General features: G+C 42.7%; 1 protein-coding gene across 1 annotated transcript; it reads right to left on the reverse strand.

The window, feature by feature from the left end:
• Window positions 1-437: 437 nt before the first annotated feature.
• On the reverse strand, window positions 438-13,086 carry LOC119377442 (hydroxyacid-oxoacid transhydrogenase, mitochondrial-like). Its single transcript, XM_037646914.2, has 5 exons — window positions 12,861-13,086; window positions 12,280-12,320; window positions 6,398-6,513; window positions 896-1,050; window positions 438-456 (listed from the first exon to the last, which is right to left on the reverse strand). Exons 1-5 carry the CDS (start codon window positions 12,911-12,913, stop codon window positions 438-440), a joined length of 384 nt encoding a protein of 127 aa, XP_037502842.1. The 5' UTR covers window positions 12,914-13,086.
• Between the last annotated feature and the right edge of the window lie 3,435 nt (window positions 13,087-16,521).

The raw sequence follows: 16,521 nt of genomic DNA on the forward strand, positions 1-16,521 counted from the left end.
GTTGGTGAGATTGAGTTCGAGTGTGTCCGGCTGAGAAAAAGTTTAGCGAGTCTGAGTGCGAGTGGAGTCAGGTTGCGGAAAATTTTGGTGAGTCTGAGTCCAAATGAGCCCTCAGAGCAAAATGTACTTTTTGAGTGAGTCTGAGTGAGCTCCAATTTTTTTTTTTCCGACCTATGGTAGAGAGTGGTGATGGCATAGGCAATGCAAATCTTCTATTTACTCAGGGGTGGGAGATCTTGATTGTGCTATGCATATGCAAACCCTTCAAATGAGACTTTTCTCTCAAGCTAAGCGTTTCTGTTGACATGACACAAGTGCTGTGAGGTTTCCAGAGTGATATTGTTATGTGTAGCTCTATTTCACTCTGTTACATGTGCGAATATTTCAACAATCCACATCATGTATTTGCATTTAGTGAGTGAACAACCAACCATGTCTCACGAGTCACAGTTGAGGCTTGGCATGTCAATAATAGCAGAAGTGCAAAAACAATGCCAGATGATGCATTGTCAAATAGTAGAACTTCTTTTAATTGGTGATTATTCTCATACCTTTTTTCTTTTCTTTATTTCAGTACGTACTTCACTGGCCAGACAGATTTCATCAATAGCGGAACTAGTACATAAGTAATCCAGCCTTCAATTAAACATGGATAAGGATGAAATATCATGTATAAGCCAACTAGTTCAGTTGAATACTACAGTTATGCCTTACCAGTTATCCCTTGCTTAGGCCCATGTGCATTCTTAATTGAAAGGTGACACTTCCGTTCCTGTGAACGCACAGGTAAGTTTATTTCTGCGTTATTTCCCATCACCGCGAGACATTTCAGTTAATGGCGACATTCGTGTCGTCGGCGAAATAAATTTGGCTCGATCGGTAATGCAGTACCCACCTGTCATCAGTGGGCTCGATGCAGACTTCGCTGAACAGGCTGTAGTTGACATTGTGCCGGTGAAGAGAGTCCAACGTGTCTCGAACAGGTGGCAAGTTTACCAGGTTAGGGTCCGTCATGAGGCAGACATTCTTTGCACCAAGGTTGTTCATGTCCTGAGTGATGACAGGAACACAAGGGTAGGAGACGAGAGAAGAGTTGCACATAAGTCTGGTTTAAAGGGCCCTCGAGACATTTTTTCGAAATTATGTAAGTTGTGAAGCCCCAACCAGAAGAAATCGTTCACATCATAATTTAAGCAAGGCATCTTGTATCGAGAGAGCTACGGGCAAGGAACCGTCCCCACAAGCTGTGCTCTTCAACCTAGCGGTCGATAATCGTTACGTAACCATCCGCTGGCATGCGGAAGATCACGAAGGACATGCTGCATATTTATCTGGTTGATCTTTGCGCAACAACATGCCACTGAAAACCCTGTCTTTCAGTACATATGTGAACCTCCAGTACATATGTGAAGAAGCCAATCAGATTGGTTACTGAGTGATGTTTCAAAGCATGCCATGTTTTGAATGCAAGAGCCACTGAAACATCAATACTGTGGTGCCACCGAGATCTGTAGCAATGCACGTACTTAAAGTCTTACAACAAATCATACTGTAGTGCTTGAATTGGTCAGTTAATAATCCAAAGAACCTATGCCACCTGCTCAATGGGCTTGTACACAAACATCAGAACTGTTTCAGGGTCCCTTGATAAATTTATTTGTGCGGGACAGTAACAGTATCAGCTTGCATTGTGGCACAGCTGCTACAGAAGAAGATTAGCACACATGCCAAAGACCAGAATGGGAAAAATCGGAACACGGGCGTCTTGTTCCCCACCATGGCAGACCAAGAGAGGCAGGGATGGTTCGTGTGTTAAAAGCCAGGGTGGTCAGCAGAAAGTAGCCTCTCGTAAAGGCCGTATTTTATTGCCAGTTTCGATTTCACTGCTCCGGTCATCATCACTTGTGCTAATCCACTTCTGCTGCAGCTGTTCAACTTCAAAGTACAGCCTATTTTTGTATGAACTGAATAACTTGTAGCTGAATAAAAATAGGCCAAAACAAAATAATAAGTCTGTGCGCTTTCGATCATTCCCACACGCACTATTTGAACAGACGCACTGCCATGAGACATACAGAAACATTCAAATGGCCAGGCCACCCTCTTGCCAACCAGATGGAAGGTCCCATCTTGTAGATAGTGTCATCGAAGTACTGAATGCAGACATTAATCATTTTTATCAACAGCCACGGCAGAAACAAAGGCAGCGAGTTATGTCCAGCACTATCTCGTGTCAGCTGAAACACATCCGATGCCAGCAAATTTCCTAAACACATCATGCCACCTAATCCACTGTTGCTCTCAACAGTGTCTCCATCGCCATGGTGCCCATTCTTTAGGTCTGACAGATAACTAGCCATCTTCTAGCCAAGCTAACTGCCACTTTGAAATCCCCATTCAGTCTCTAATTCATGCCACTATCTTCCAGTCCCTCAACGCTATAATATTCTTAAGTAAAAAAGCTTTCAATTAAATGGCTTCTAAACACACAGAAGGCACAATGAGGACATTGAATTTTGGGGTTTTGTTTGGATTAAGCAGAAGCTCCGATGAGTTAAGTGAGTCCGAGTTTACAGCATATAATTGCAAGTTTTGCAGATATGTGTCTTGAGTGTCAGACTCTCTGACACCATTCATTAGGGGTGCATGAATATTCGAAATTTCGAATGTTTTTCTAATAGTGTTTGCTATTCGATTCGATTCGCACTGGAATTTTACTATTCGAACTATTCGAACTTCCCCAAAACAAATACAATCAATGTCAGATTGATCAACGTCAGACTTTACGACGCGCTTTTTAATTCCCACCTATGTTACTGCTTCCTGGTATGGGGTAAAACTACAGCTCTTAATATGTCAAAACTGAGCATGTTACAAAAGAAAATGGTTCGACTTATATCAAATGCTCCCTTTTTAGAACATACCGCCCCTCTTTTCAAACAGCACCAAATCGTGAAAATATCAGATCTATATGCTTACAAATTGCTGTACTGCTACAAAAAGGCAGCACTCGGGAAATCGGACACATTTCTTAAACTCGCGAACCTTAAACAAAACGTAATTTCCTATCATGTCCGATATCAACCGCCTTGGCACGTTCCATTCTCACGCACACACTATGGAACGCAACGCATCCAAGACATCGTCCCAAGAACATTAAACTATTTCGAAATGCAAGGAACAGATGTTTTATTTCACACACAAAAAAAAAAGAAATTAGAGGTCTGTTCCTGTAACAATTCAAACTTGCCTTTTCCAATATTGGAGTATAGACGTGTTTCGCAAGTTGTGTTTTCCTTTGTTATTCATATGCTGTATGTGTGTGTGTATATATATATATATATATATATATATATATATATATATATGTGTGTGTGTGTATACTATGCGCATGCATATCTGTACATAACTGCGCATTGTAAATTTTAACGTACTTGAAGTGCTTAGTATATTTATTTGCATTTTTTTCCTTCTTTTGTCTTCTCTGGCTTTTTCCTCTCTTTTTTTTTCTTCTTCTTTTCTTTTCTTCCTCTTTATTTATTTTTAGCAAGTGTATAATCAGCATAATTAGCTATATTTGACCTTGTAAAACTAGTGTACCTGCGCCTGTAGTGAATGCCCTGTATGTGTAATTGTGAGCAACTATTAATATGCTTTTTTTTTCACTTTTATCAAGTGCTGTACCCTGTCATTTCACCGCCGATGGGTGGCTGGGGCTTTGTCAAGCTGTCATTGGACAGCTTTTTTCCCGGCCACCTTTTTTCACCGTAAATGTTTCTTGTTTTTGGTGAAAATAAAGTTCTTTGATTGATTGAAAGTGACCCCTTCAGATTTTCAATGTGCTTCACCTCATCACACCCCGGTAATGCGGCAAAGCTGCCTTTCAAGCTCCGTTACGGCCGAACTTTGCCAAGACACAGTCAACGTCACATTGGAAGTAGTCCCTAGATTTTTCAATATGCTTCACCTCATCACACCCCGGTATTGCGGCAAAGCTGCCTTTCAAGCTCCGTTACGGCCGAACTTTGCCAAGACACAGTCAACGTCACATTGGAAGTAGTCCCTAGATTTTTCAATATGCTTCACCTCATCACACCCCGGTAATGCGGCAAAGCTGCCTTTCAAGCTCCGTTACGGCCGAACTTTGCCAAGACACAGTCAACGTCACATTGAAAGTAGTCCCTAGATTTTTCAATATGCTTCACCTCATCACACCCCGGTATTGCGGCAAAGCTGCCTTTCAAGCTCCGTTACGGCCGAAATTTGCCAAGACACAGTCAACGTCACATTGAAAGTAGTCCCTAGATTTTTCAATATGCTTCACCTCATCACACCCCGGTAATGCGGCAAAGCTGCCTTTCAAGCTCCGTTACGGCCGAACTTAGCCAAGACACAGTCAACGTCACATTGGAAGTAGTCCCTAGATTTTTCAATATGCTTCACCTCATCACACCCCGGTACTGCGGCAAAGCTGCCTTTCAAGCTCTGCTACGGTCGCAAATGTATTAACTCAAGAAAACACTGGTTCTAACATGGATATGAAAGATCTGGCAGAGGTGGGGGCTCAATTAATGCTGTTTTGGACCTGAAATTTGGGCAGGAAGTCCGTAAAATCGGAAGCCGAAGCTTTGTAGCATCCAAAATTTCAGATGTTCTTATATATCGACGTCTACGAGGCAGATTTGGAACTCCGGACAAGGGAGCACACCCTTGTCCACCACGTCAGTTGGGCTTCCACAGAAGTTCAAAGAGGAGGAGAGGCTGAGGAAATGGCATCTTTGCCTATCACGTGTAAAGTGTTGTCGGCAACACTTCAGTTGCACCAAATTATGTACATAAATACAATTCGGCCTCTACATTGCCTCATTCCTGATAAGACAACTATGAAACACCACCCCGCCAGTGCTTCATCAACCTAGCGAAAAGAAACACTTTCATGTTGCTATCTCATAAGAATATGCTTAGGAATCCTCTCTAACTTTTTCTTCTGCAGTTTCACTTCGCAGTATATTGAAAAAATATTGTAGAAATATTCTATTCAATTCGTTCTCACACTTCAATATTCAAAATCGCTTCGCCCGAAAATTTTGCTATTCGCACAGCTCTACCATTCATGCTTTTCCGTGATAGCTGTCTCATTTTGCTACCACTCTTTGCGTGACATATATCTCTCTCACAATTATGCCAACCATTCCAATTAATGCTTTTCAGGAATGGAAAAAAACTTATCTGACTGCTCGTGGCCTAGACATTGCCAAACTGCAAGCATCATACCACAGTATGCTTTGGGTCAAACATAATTTATAACTTGTGCTGATCTAATGTAATATTGCTCCCACATATTCAACAACTTAAATGGCCTGACAACTACATAACTCGTAACATGCACGAGAGGTTGTTGGAAATTATAAGACCACAAATTACAGTGATTGTATCTACTATAAGCTGAAGAATTAAAAAATTGTAAACTGTTCAGCAGCCTATGCTTTTATTATTTCGAAAATGCAACAAAAGTAGCAGATGGCAGAACTGGTTAGTACGGACAGGTTTGCCTGCTACGTTCATTCACTTCCAGAACATCACATCACGAGCAAATTTTTCGCATTATCAACATCTTTCGTGAACTGTGGCAATGTAGGGCAAGTAAAGGAGTTGAAAACTGAGCTTGTTGCTACATTAATAATGTGCCTGCGAACAACATTATTAATGTGCCTGCGAACAACGCAAAAGCACTCTAGTATACTGGGTGCAGATAACAAAACCTTTTATTTCCAAGAACAACATAATATATAGGAGGATTCCAACATAATATATAGGATGAAGTTGCATAAACAGTTATAGTCAGTACAACAGGACAGCAGCTATCAACGTAATAGCCTGTGCCCACAATGAAAAGTAATGTGGTCAGATTACAAAAGTACCAAGGCACTTTAGCTCTTTATTATTCAGATTAAGCAGGGGCGTAGCCAGAAATTTTTTTTTTGGGGGGGGGGGGTTCAACCATACTTTATGTTCGTGTGTGCGTTTGTATGTGCGCGTGTATATATACGCAGCAAAACTGAAAAATTTCGGGGGGGGGGGGGTGTTGAACCCCCCCCCCCCACTCCCACCCCCCCCGGCTACGCCCCTGAGATTAATCAATAGTGTATAGTGGCAAGCATGCCCTTTCTCATGAATTTCCCACTATTCCTTAAAGCATACTTTACCAGGGTGTACACATTATGCTGTTTGTGGACAGCGCTTGTTCGAGTGCAGTTTCTTTGTATGAATCTCCATGGATATGATTATTTGTACCACCATCTGTGGACAGCCACAAGAAGCCTAGCACCAAGACCGGAGCCGAGCCCCACACTCCATTAGCCAGCTTCGAAAAAATTTGTGAAGTGAAGCCACTGACCATTCCAACCTCTCGGGTCACCCCGGGTCCATAGCGGATGTTGGAGCAGGCCATCTCGAATGCATAGTCGCTCTTTGGAAGGTCCACCTGGTGGTCATGGTGGCTGTCTCTACTGCCTGCACATAACGACTTAGGTTAGGGCAGAGTACAACAACAACGCTCTCTAGCAGGGCCTTGGCTTGGCTGCACACTCAAAGAAAACGATAAGGTAAACTGGCACTCCTGTTTACTTTCTTGCCATTTTCCCAGACTTAAATTATTAGAAGTGGTCACACGGGCATGTAACTAAGCAAATTTTAAATATGTCGTTATGCATTTAGGAACTTTCTTAATAAATGTTCACACTTGTGTACCTTCTCAGTTCCTTGCAGCAGCAGTGCAGCAATTTTGCCAGAAAATTTCTCCAAGAAGAGGTAAGAATTAGGCCTGTGTGGATATTTGAGTGCTTTGAATATTCGGAGGAATATTATGGTGTTTAAATTCATTTTGACAAAAACCGAACATTTCCAAAATTTCAGTCTTTGAAATGAACAAACAGATGTATTTTACTATATCTAAGCCACCTGAGAAGGAGGTTTCACCACAGCATGAGTCTGCTATGCCATTAAACCACCTGTGTTGGAGAAATCAGCAACACCGTGAAGCCACACTTCAAGGTTAAAGGGATCATGACAGCCAATTTCTATCATCAGCCAATTTCTATCATAATCTGTGTTGTCAGTTAATCCTTGTGTGTTCACAAACAAACTGGCAAAATTTTAGCGGATTTGGTAGATCACTGCATCTATAATTGAATATTTTTATAAACGCGCGAGCAGCCTGAGAGTCTGGCAATACTGGCACACTTGCGAGCCGTGACGTAACAAGCTGCTTGCTGTTCGAGCGTCTGCATTCTGGCAAACGTTTTTGTTAAGTGCTCAGCTGAGCGTGCAGTAGAGCTATTTCACCTTTCTTCAGCTTGGCGCTAAAATTGAACAATTTGCTGTGCCTGAAACTTTGGCAGAAGACGACGGCTCCACTCCATGCAGCACATGACGCCACACATGCCATGGCAAAATGGCAGTTGGCGGTGGGCGGGGTTTATAGCCGGCAACTTCTAGGGCTTATTTTGGACTGAAATATTCATTTATAGTCCATTTTTCATATAAGTGTAGGCATAATAGACCCTCGACATTCACTGAAAACCGCAAATTGTTGGATCACCGCATCATGGCTCCTTTAATAAGTGTGCATATTAACGCAGCCTGACTAATTTTAGAAGTGTGCTATATGGGCTTGTATGGACCAAGTAAGGCAAATTTTAAAACAATGCATTTTACCGCTTATAACTTGCACCCTACTACCATTCGAATTCGCTTCAAAATTATTTGACACAAATTGCCATATGCAGCGACTTCATTTTAAACCAGAAAAGAGATATTCGCACAAGTGTAGCAAGAATGCATTATACTTGCATATCTTGAACCATCAGGATGAACTGTCATATGATCACATATCACGCACTTTGTAGACTCAGTATAAACTTATTTCATCCTTCTCAACATGGTTTTCATTGGGGGCTTTCACGTGAATCGCAACTACCAAATCTTGACAGTAAAAACGTTCAAACTTATGCCATATTTTTAAGACTGCTCTAAAGCTTTTGCTACAGTGCCTCATAACCACTTACTAATAAAATTACCTTGATTGAAGTTGTACCTTCACATGCTGTACTGAATAAAAGACTTCATAGCCAATCACTCCCAGTTCAACTCTGTCAATAACCACCTCTCCAAATCCCTACCTGCTGCTTCACGCATCCCTCAGGGATCAGTCTTGGTACAGCTTCTTGTCTTAACACATGTTAACAGTCTTCTGCTGCGTGCATCTTGTCCTATGCACATGTTTGCAGAGAAATGTGATTTACCATATTGTGACTAATGCCTCTGACCAAGTGTTTATTCATTGAAAAATACCTTACAGGCCCGAAGGCATTGAGTAAGGGGGGTTACAGAGAAATCAGAAGTGAACTTACAACCAACAACGTTACGGTGCAAGTTAACAGTAACACTCCAGAATGACCTTAATAACAGGCAGAACTGGTGCAGCCATTGGAAAATATACCCATGGCCTTTCCTTGACTGTGCATGTAACAGTTCGTGAAATATCACCTCCGTCGGGCTCTGCCGCACATTAACCTATTGCAGTACAAACTTATTGGAGGGAAACAGCGCGAAAGACGAAAGACCAGGCAGAGAAGGACACATGTGTCCTTCTCTGCCTGGTCTTCCGCACTGTTTCCCTCCGATATGTCGTACCAACCCGCCCAAGAAATCACTTTAGAAGTACAAACCATTTGTCAGACCACAAGTGAAATGTGCTGCCACCATCTGGAACCCTCACCAAACATATATCATCAATGCACTCGAATAGGTTCAGAATCATGCAACTAGGTTAACCCATACTTCATATTCAGATCGCGCCAGCATTTCTCTTTAATGTAGAATCTATCTTCACATCTTGTTTTTTGTCGATGTATTGCCACGCTATCTCTTTGTAACAAATTCTTTTACAGCTGGCTAAGCCGCCTACGTTATATCACACCATTGTTTTCACGCACCAGCCGTCAAATGCAAGTTGCCCGTTCTCACACATAAGCTGTCACATTTCAAGCCTCATTCTTTTCTCGGTCTGCCACAGACTGGAACAACACACCTCACAATGCTGCTGCCATCACATCGGTCAAAATTTCTGGAAACTGTTCAAACTTGTATTTCATTGTAACAGCCTTTTCTGGTGTATACATGATAAACACCCCTTATGCAACACCCTGAACGGGGTCTCTAAGGTAATAAAATGAAATGATCACCAATAACGTAACCTTCAAGAGTATTCGTTGTTGCTATCGAATAATGTTTTTAGCTTATTGCCTTAATTTGTGCTAGTGCACATATGCTGATTATACTACTGTCTACTTTCTCGAGTGCAACGTTATTTAACTGTGGGTGCCTGAAGATATTTCTTTACGCAATATTTTATACTGTATTGCTATTTTGTGTGTATCATGCTTGTATTTTTTATAGCTTGTTGTTGTAGTGGCTTCCCTCTTCATAATTTGTCTTTTTTTATTCGTATTCTCAAATAAATGAATGAACGAATAAACAAGCAAATGGAAATTCTGTCCAAGGCATCACAGGAGAATCCTCTGCCATCATTCCCTCTGACCAATGCAACGTTTTGGCTAGCACAGCCTGTAGCTGTGCTGTGAACGTGAGCGAGTGTTAAGTGTGGAAAAAAAATAAGGCTCAGTGAGTACGAGTGCTGTTCACTTATACTGTCAAGCTATGCTGATGTCACAGAGTTGATGAAATGCACGTCTCTGGTGTTTATTGGCTCGTAAGTGCACCCTGTCACATAAAAGTACAGGCGGCTACCGATGGTCTTTCATCGAACATTTTAAAGTGTGGCACAAGTAAACACAGCACAAGAAGTTCTTTCACCTGAGAATCAAAATATTGTTTTCATCGCATTTTTTTGGTGCAATACCTTTCTGTATTCCTGTAAGCATGTGCCCAGCAACAAGTATTACTGAGACACAGAAGCAGTGCTGACTGTGAGAAAGCATGCTGCGTGATTGAGGACACAATAATATTATTAAGATATCAAATTTCATTTAAATATCATTATGCACAACTGCAAGACATTTTTTTTTTTATGCACGATACATAAGAGCAGTAGAAAATAGTACAAGATTTAAGAAGTAAGAATTATGAAAAAAAAAAACAATAACGCAAAATGGTATTCAATACATTACCAAACAATAATATGGAGTAGAGGTTAGCTTGAGAAGGATATATCGTGGCACAACAAATTATTTAATACAGATATTTTATACGAAAAAGAAATTGATGTGCTATGTGAGAACAGACACTCCTTTAATTAGATGGAAAATGCATTCTTTTTAAAGATTGGTACAAAAAAGGGCTCTTTAATACAGGAAAATTTTCTAACATATACCCAAAAAGGAGACATATTTCATAGCACAGGTGGTACTGGAAGTGCTTTTTAAAAGGGGTCAATTCAGGGCTCTGATGCATAGAATTAATTCCATTACAACTGCCTCCACTTAAAGAACGCATACATTCGGGCGAGTTCATACAAATACATGGAGGTAATACAGCGAAACTTTATAAAACAGACAGACACAAGGTAGAGATGGAAATGTGTTTAGTTTGCTGTGCTGCTGTCCCTTTTCCTACAGTTCATGTGACTCGGGCATTTTCGGCTTTTATGATTAGATCGGCGTCCACACCACCCCCAGCGGCACGGTATGGCACACTCAAGAAATTAGATGCGAGTGGTGGTATGTGAAAGTTTGGCAGTCACATTTCATTCACTGAGTACGGTACATCACCTGGGACAGGGGAAAATTGGCACCCACTTTTTCATACAGTGCAAAGGCACAAAAAAAAAACACACAAGGATTTTTCTGAACAAAACCTTCACAACTGACGAAAAATTCGTTCTTGCACGGGATTCATACCAGGGACCAATGCCTGGCTCCTGGATTAGGATCAATTTTTCGTCAACTGGGAAGCCTTATTCAGAGGCATCCCCGTGGATGCCATGGTGCTGAGTCAATTTATTATTATCCACCTTCTGTGTGTCAGGGGGCAATGAGAAGCAGGTCTGTATATCACAACACCCAGTGCATGTCATTAAAAAGTGTGGTTCATCATGGAGGTGGGATGTCTGATCAGATGCCAGAAGTGCAAGGCACTATGAGCAGTAGATGTATGGCTCATTGTAGACGACAGTAAAATAAACAAGTGAAAGGTCACACATCCATTTTTCCGTATGTTAAAGATTCAGCATTTACAAGGAGCAGCACACATGTGAGATGATGTTGCATGATGTGATTATTGAAAGCTGTTTACGTTATCATTGCTTGGCATGAAAAACAGCCATAAACTTCAAATGAACTGCTGCGAGCCAATGCCAAGTACGTCCAGCCACTTCACTTGCATGCGAGGTGCAAGAGTTATTGATCATAACACATCAATGACAAGCCTACATCGCCTCTTGAGTGCAAGCCACTCACACGGAATGCTGACCATGAAGATGGCAGCTCTTGAAATGGCACTTACAGCTGCAGTCTGTCTATTTGCTGCTTTACTTAATGACTACATATCACAAGTGCGAAACACTCTGTCGATGTTTCTCTTTTCTATTTTTTATTAAACAGCTGCCTATGTTGAAACACCCTGCTCATTCGTTCCTCCATCTGTGATCACACGCCCAGGCTTTCCACGTGAATTTGCTCAGTTAATTTGCACGTGAAATTTATACAAAGCCATTGATTTTTGTTGGATGCATTACATGTTAACTCTGTTTGATAAGGGCTGCGGAGAAGGGGAGAGAAAGCTCTTTTTTGAAGAATAGAGACTTCTGCCGGCATACATAAAGGCACCCACATGCTGCTCTGTATAGGGGAAGGGGACTTGGTGCTACTTTACGTTACTGACTTTGTGCAATGCTAGAACACATTGCAGAAGCTGTAACTAAATAAGTGCGTGCCACATATGTAACACTGTGTCACATGAATGCATCCACGGTGGAAGCTTGACAAAGTAGCAACAGACATGTTTATTAAAACGTTTCATACATCTGACAGCCAGATTGCTTGTAATTCTGTAAGAAACACCAACCAACATTAAAAAAAAACTGCAGTTGCTTTGTATTTTTCTGAATTTGTCATACATTTTTCGTGCTATTACGCCACGCCAACCGCACGCACACGGTCAATGCCAGACTACGAAATGAAGTGTTTTTAACTGCACTCCATAAAGCAGTCAACAGGATCTCCAAGCCATGCAGATTTTTTATTGGCGCCTAAGGCTTACCTTGAACAGATGAAACTGTGGCGTGAGCTGGGCACCGGCATCTATTGTCAAGGTGAAAACAAGGCGGAATTGATAAGCGATCGAAAAAAAAAAAGATAAGAGCTGGTCTCTCTACCCGCTGATGATTGCAAGCGATGCTGCGAGACTGAAGAACACGAAGCATAACCAAAAGGAAATAATGAAAGCGGAGAACCACGCGATCCCGCAGCAGGACTGGCGTGATACACGCCAACGTGGCGCAAGGTATTTATTGTGACCATGCAGGTGATCGACTGCGTGATTAAGTGCCTGCTAATGAACTGCTGCTGTAAGAGTAGCAGTTCGAAAGCGGTATTAGGCATTCCCTCTCCGAGTCTATGGATATCCCACCAGTTGCATGCACTTTCTTCAGAAACTACGAAAGCACAATTCGCGACAATTTTTTCAAAGCTATGCAGCAAAGTCGGCATGAGCGCCAGCTGTGGCCGAACGTCCTTTTGACGCACAGGCCGCAGACAGATTGGTGAAAGCTCCCGCTGAGCATGCAATACGACAGCCGCAAGTTACGCGAAAAAACATGCAAATTATGCGACGACACTTACGATGCCCGCGACACTTGTTGGATCAAGTTGACGACGCGAAGTGTGTTGGACATTGAGGCGGAACTAAGTTGAGCTGCACTGAGGTTTAGTTGAGTAGAAAAGCGCCACAGAAGCTGCTTTTACCTGAAAACGTCTGTACAAACCCACAAGAACTTGAGGGATCGCACCACACTACACAGAGCTAACAGAGCCGTCTGCAGCAAACAGGCAGCCGCTAATCACTGGCAGTGAGAGTAACGTCGGACAACGTCGGAGGCGGTGACGTTAAACTGGGCCTCTGAGATCTGAGGCGTGTCACGAACGTTTGTCTCAGCAATATCACAAAAATAACATTTCTAAGCACTGCAAATACCAGCATAAAATTTCTTACCCGCCCCAACGATCAGCTCATACTAACAACGCTTTGATGGCTTCGCATCATGCTGGCGTCGTGTTGTCACGTGTAGTAACGATCTTCATTTTCGTTCGTTTTACAACCGACGCTGTTCAAGCACTGTCTACACGATACCAAGGTGTACTGGGGAAGTCTTGCCGGTCTTGCCAAGGGCCTTGAGCATCATACCAACCACACCATCGTGGCGCATGTGGCACCGTTAGGTCACAGCAGAGAATATCACCAATATCACCACAGTTCTGAGCCACCATAGTTCTGAAGTCTGCCAGTTTTGTTGACGGCCGATTGACTGGCTTGGCTCGACAGCTTGCCGGCTCGAATCCGATCTAATCGCCCAGCCCACCCCGCTAGTCTCCGCTAGACCCCGCGGTCCGTCCGCGGTCGAAGGAGCAGACGACAGAAAATATATGCTGTTTCTTTATTAAATGCGACGCATTTCTTATGGTACATTCGACTGGGCGCCGCCACGCTCTGACTCAGATTGCTACGACACCTGGGATGCTCGAGATCAGATCGGAAACGGAGAAAGCTTGTCCGAGCCGAACGTACAGCGTCTCGTTGGAGAAAACAGAAACCGAAAGTGGAAGTACGTAATTCGAGACGTAAAAACCTTGCCAAACTGCTAACGTACTGATAATAAGAAAAAACAAAGTATTGTACTTTTGTTTTCTTTTTTGTAGTTTCTTCTGTGGTATTTATTTCATTTCATTGCTTACCTCCATCTCGGTATATGTCCGGGCTGCGCTTCCAACATAATTAATGACTTTAGGTATCCTTTTCAGGAAGCCGAACAGTTCATCAAACTTGTATTCGCAAACGCTACGGATGGCGTCGGAGCCGCTGCTGCTGCTACCGTCGTCTTCGGCTTCTATGACAGAAAGAAGCACCGATGGCATGGCAAAAGCCTTCGCGTGCCGTTTCTTCGGCATGCTTCGTGTAGCGTGCGTCCTTGAGGTTGCGAAGCAGCGTACTGCAGAACACGAACGGCGCTCGCACAGAACTTCTGCTTCTGCTACAAACGCCGCAGCGGATGACGCATGACGCACTGACGGAAATCGTCAAACTCACGTGACCGGAGCTGTGCCAAATCTCGGTCGCGCTCCGACTTCAAAGTGTTGGTACATTCGACGGGTCGTTTGAGAGCGCTCTGACTTTGTTTAAAAGTGTTGAATTCAACAGTTTTAAAGCTCTCCAACAAGAATAAACAGGTATGCAAGTAATGTTTCTCCTTCCTGATCATATTTTGACCTGATAATGTTAGTAGCAATGGTTAGTTGCTATTTTACGTAATTTTTTCAGCGTCTGCGGAGCGCTCGAAAACGACCTGTTGAATGTACCATGAGAGCGCCCCAGAGCGCTCTGAGATGGAGCGTGGTGCTCTGAAAGAACCAGGCGAACGTATTCAGAGCGCTCGATTTCAACCATTTGAACGTGACGCGCGTTGCGAAAGCGCTCTGGAGCGCTCGAAAACGACCAGTCGAATGTACCATTAGCGAACCAAATGCACTTTCATCGTTTCTATCTACGTATCTATCTGTATATCTAGCCGCCTGCGCCTGGGCGCTCACGTGGCCGCCTACTTAAAAGGGCACTTCGGCGATTTTTCGATATTCACTGATTCCAATAAAATTTTCAGCATATCTTCTCTTCGGTAACCTGATATGTGCCAATGCCATTATAATTATAGGAGCGTCAGTCATTTACACTTTTAGAAAACAGAATTTAAAAAATTGGTAGCCGATTACGGAATAACGCAATCACGTCTTTAAAGGGGTCATGACACCCTGTTTTCGATGATAATTTGTGTTGTGTGGGTTAATCCTTGTGCATTCTAGTTTATACCTCCTGCCGCTAGGGACGTAACATGCGCGCGGCGTGGCGCTAGTCAGCACCTGTTCGCTGTCGTCTGCTTCAGCCATCGCTGTGACTGCGCAAATCGGTGTTATCGTTCATGTATTGTGCATGAATGTGCGAAATATGGCAAATAAAATAATAAAAGGCCTCTTCAGAGTTCATTGCATTTGAGTGGACGCTTTAACTAGAAATAGAAGCGTAATAAATGCAAGAAAATCATCACAGCAGGCAGGAAGACGGGAACTTTCCCACAAAGGGAGGAAAATTTATTATGAAAATATTTTTTGGACGAAAATATAGTCCAACTACATAATAATAAACCATTATTAGGCAATCATTGTGTAAACAGAATCACGAAGCTTCCAGACGATACGCATACACGCACTGCTCAAAATACGCGCAAACTTGCAGACGGCAGTTAGCAGCAGTTACTTCATTCACGGAGGAAGGAAAGAACCGTGGCTTCATTACTGGCCGCATGCAGCTTTTTTTAGATAAGCTGACGCCTGAAATGTGAGCGTGGTGTATTGCTGCGTGCCGTATTGTAAATCCGAACAAGGCAAGCACAGCAAAATAAGTTTTGACGAGTTTCCTGCCGCGGACGTACGCGAAAAATTATCGAGGCAGTTGGAAGAAAAGGTAAGTCTTGTTTTTTTTTTTTTGAGAATTGTTTACATTAAGAAAGAGTTGAAGGCTAGCAAAAAGCCCCAGGGTGCTTAAGCAAACTTTATTTCCGTGTGTTACGTAAATTCACTGCGCTATAAAAGATGAAAGCTCTTTTGAAAGTACCGATTGGCAATGGTTTCCACGAAACGTGTGGAGATGAATGTTAAAGATATTGCAAAGAAAAAAAAGTAAATATACGAATTCTGTAAATTATGCGACATGTGCGCCTATAGAACAAAGAAACGCGTAGTGGCAGGGGGGGGGGGGGTTAGGGGCTTCGGGTCCCCGTCCCGCAGGTACGCCGTCTTGGTAACCACGCCAGCCTTGTTCTCTGGTGCGGAAACAGCGAGAACGAACTCGGCTTGGCTTACAACTGGTGGAAGTGAGTGGCATACCGTGTTCCACTTGGCTCTAAGTTGACACTATAATCGCGCAGTAAAGACGCCGCTTCCGCGGGCCCCATCGTGACTACCATGTCACGTGTGAACTCTCGTGGGAGAAAAATGGGAGGCTCCAATCGACGTCACGTTCGTATCCTTGGAAATATGCTGTAATATTTTTTTTCAGTACATCAGAAAAGATCTACATTACGTGCGTAGCACCTTGAATAACTTTAAAATATTTCGATGTAACGACATTTCATGTTAGAGAGTTTCAAGAGCCAAAACTATACCGTTAAAACAGTAAACGTATAGTAAACAGTAGACAGAACAAATAACCGCTCTTGAAAGCGGCTACTTGTTCTAA

Source organism: Rhipicephalus sanguineus, unplaced genomic scaffold, assembly GCF_013339695.2.
Source record: "Rhipicephalus sanguineus isolate Rsan-2018 unplaced genomic scaffold, BIME_Rsan_1.4 Seq4735, whole genome shotgun sequence".
In the NCBI taxonomy this organism is placed as follows: domain Eukaryota; kingdom Metazoa; phylum Arthropoda; class Arachnida; order Ixodida; family Ixodidae; genus Rhipicephalus; species Rhipicephalus sanguineus.

What these genes read in the sequence shown, in the direction of transcription:
- LOC119377442 (XM_037646914.2), bottom strand. Translation starts at nt 12,913, where the DNA reads ATGTCCAACACACTTCGCGTCGTCAACTTGATCCAACAAGTGTCGCGG. An exon ending in CAACAAGTGTCGCGGGCATC is followed by an intron (nt 12,321 to 12,860) that starts GTAAGTGTCGTC and finishes CCTTGACAATAG; the next exon opens with ATGCCGGTGCCCAGCTCACG. An exon ending in CACAGTTTCATCTGTTCAAG is followed by an intron (nt 6,514 to 12,279) that starts GTAAGCCTTAGG and finishes CGTTATGTGCAG; the next exon opens with GCAGTAGAGACAGCCACCAT.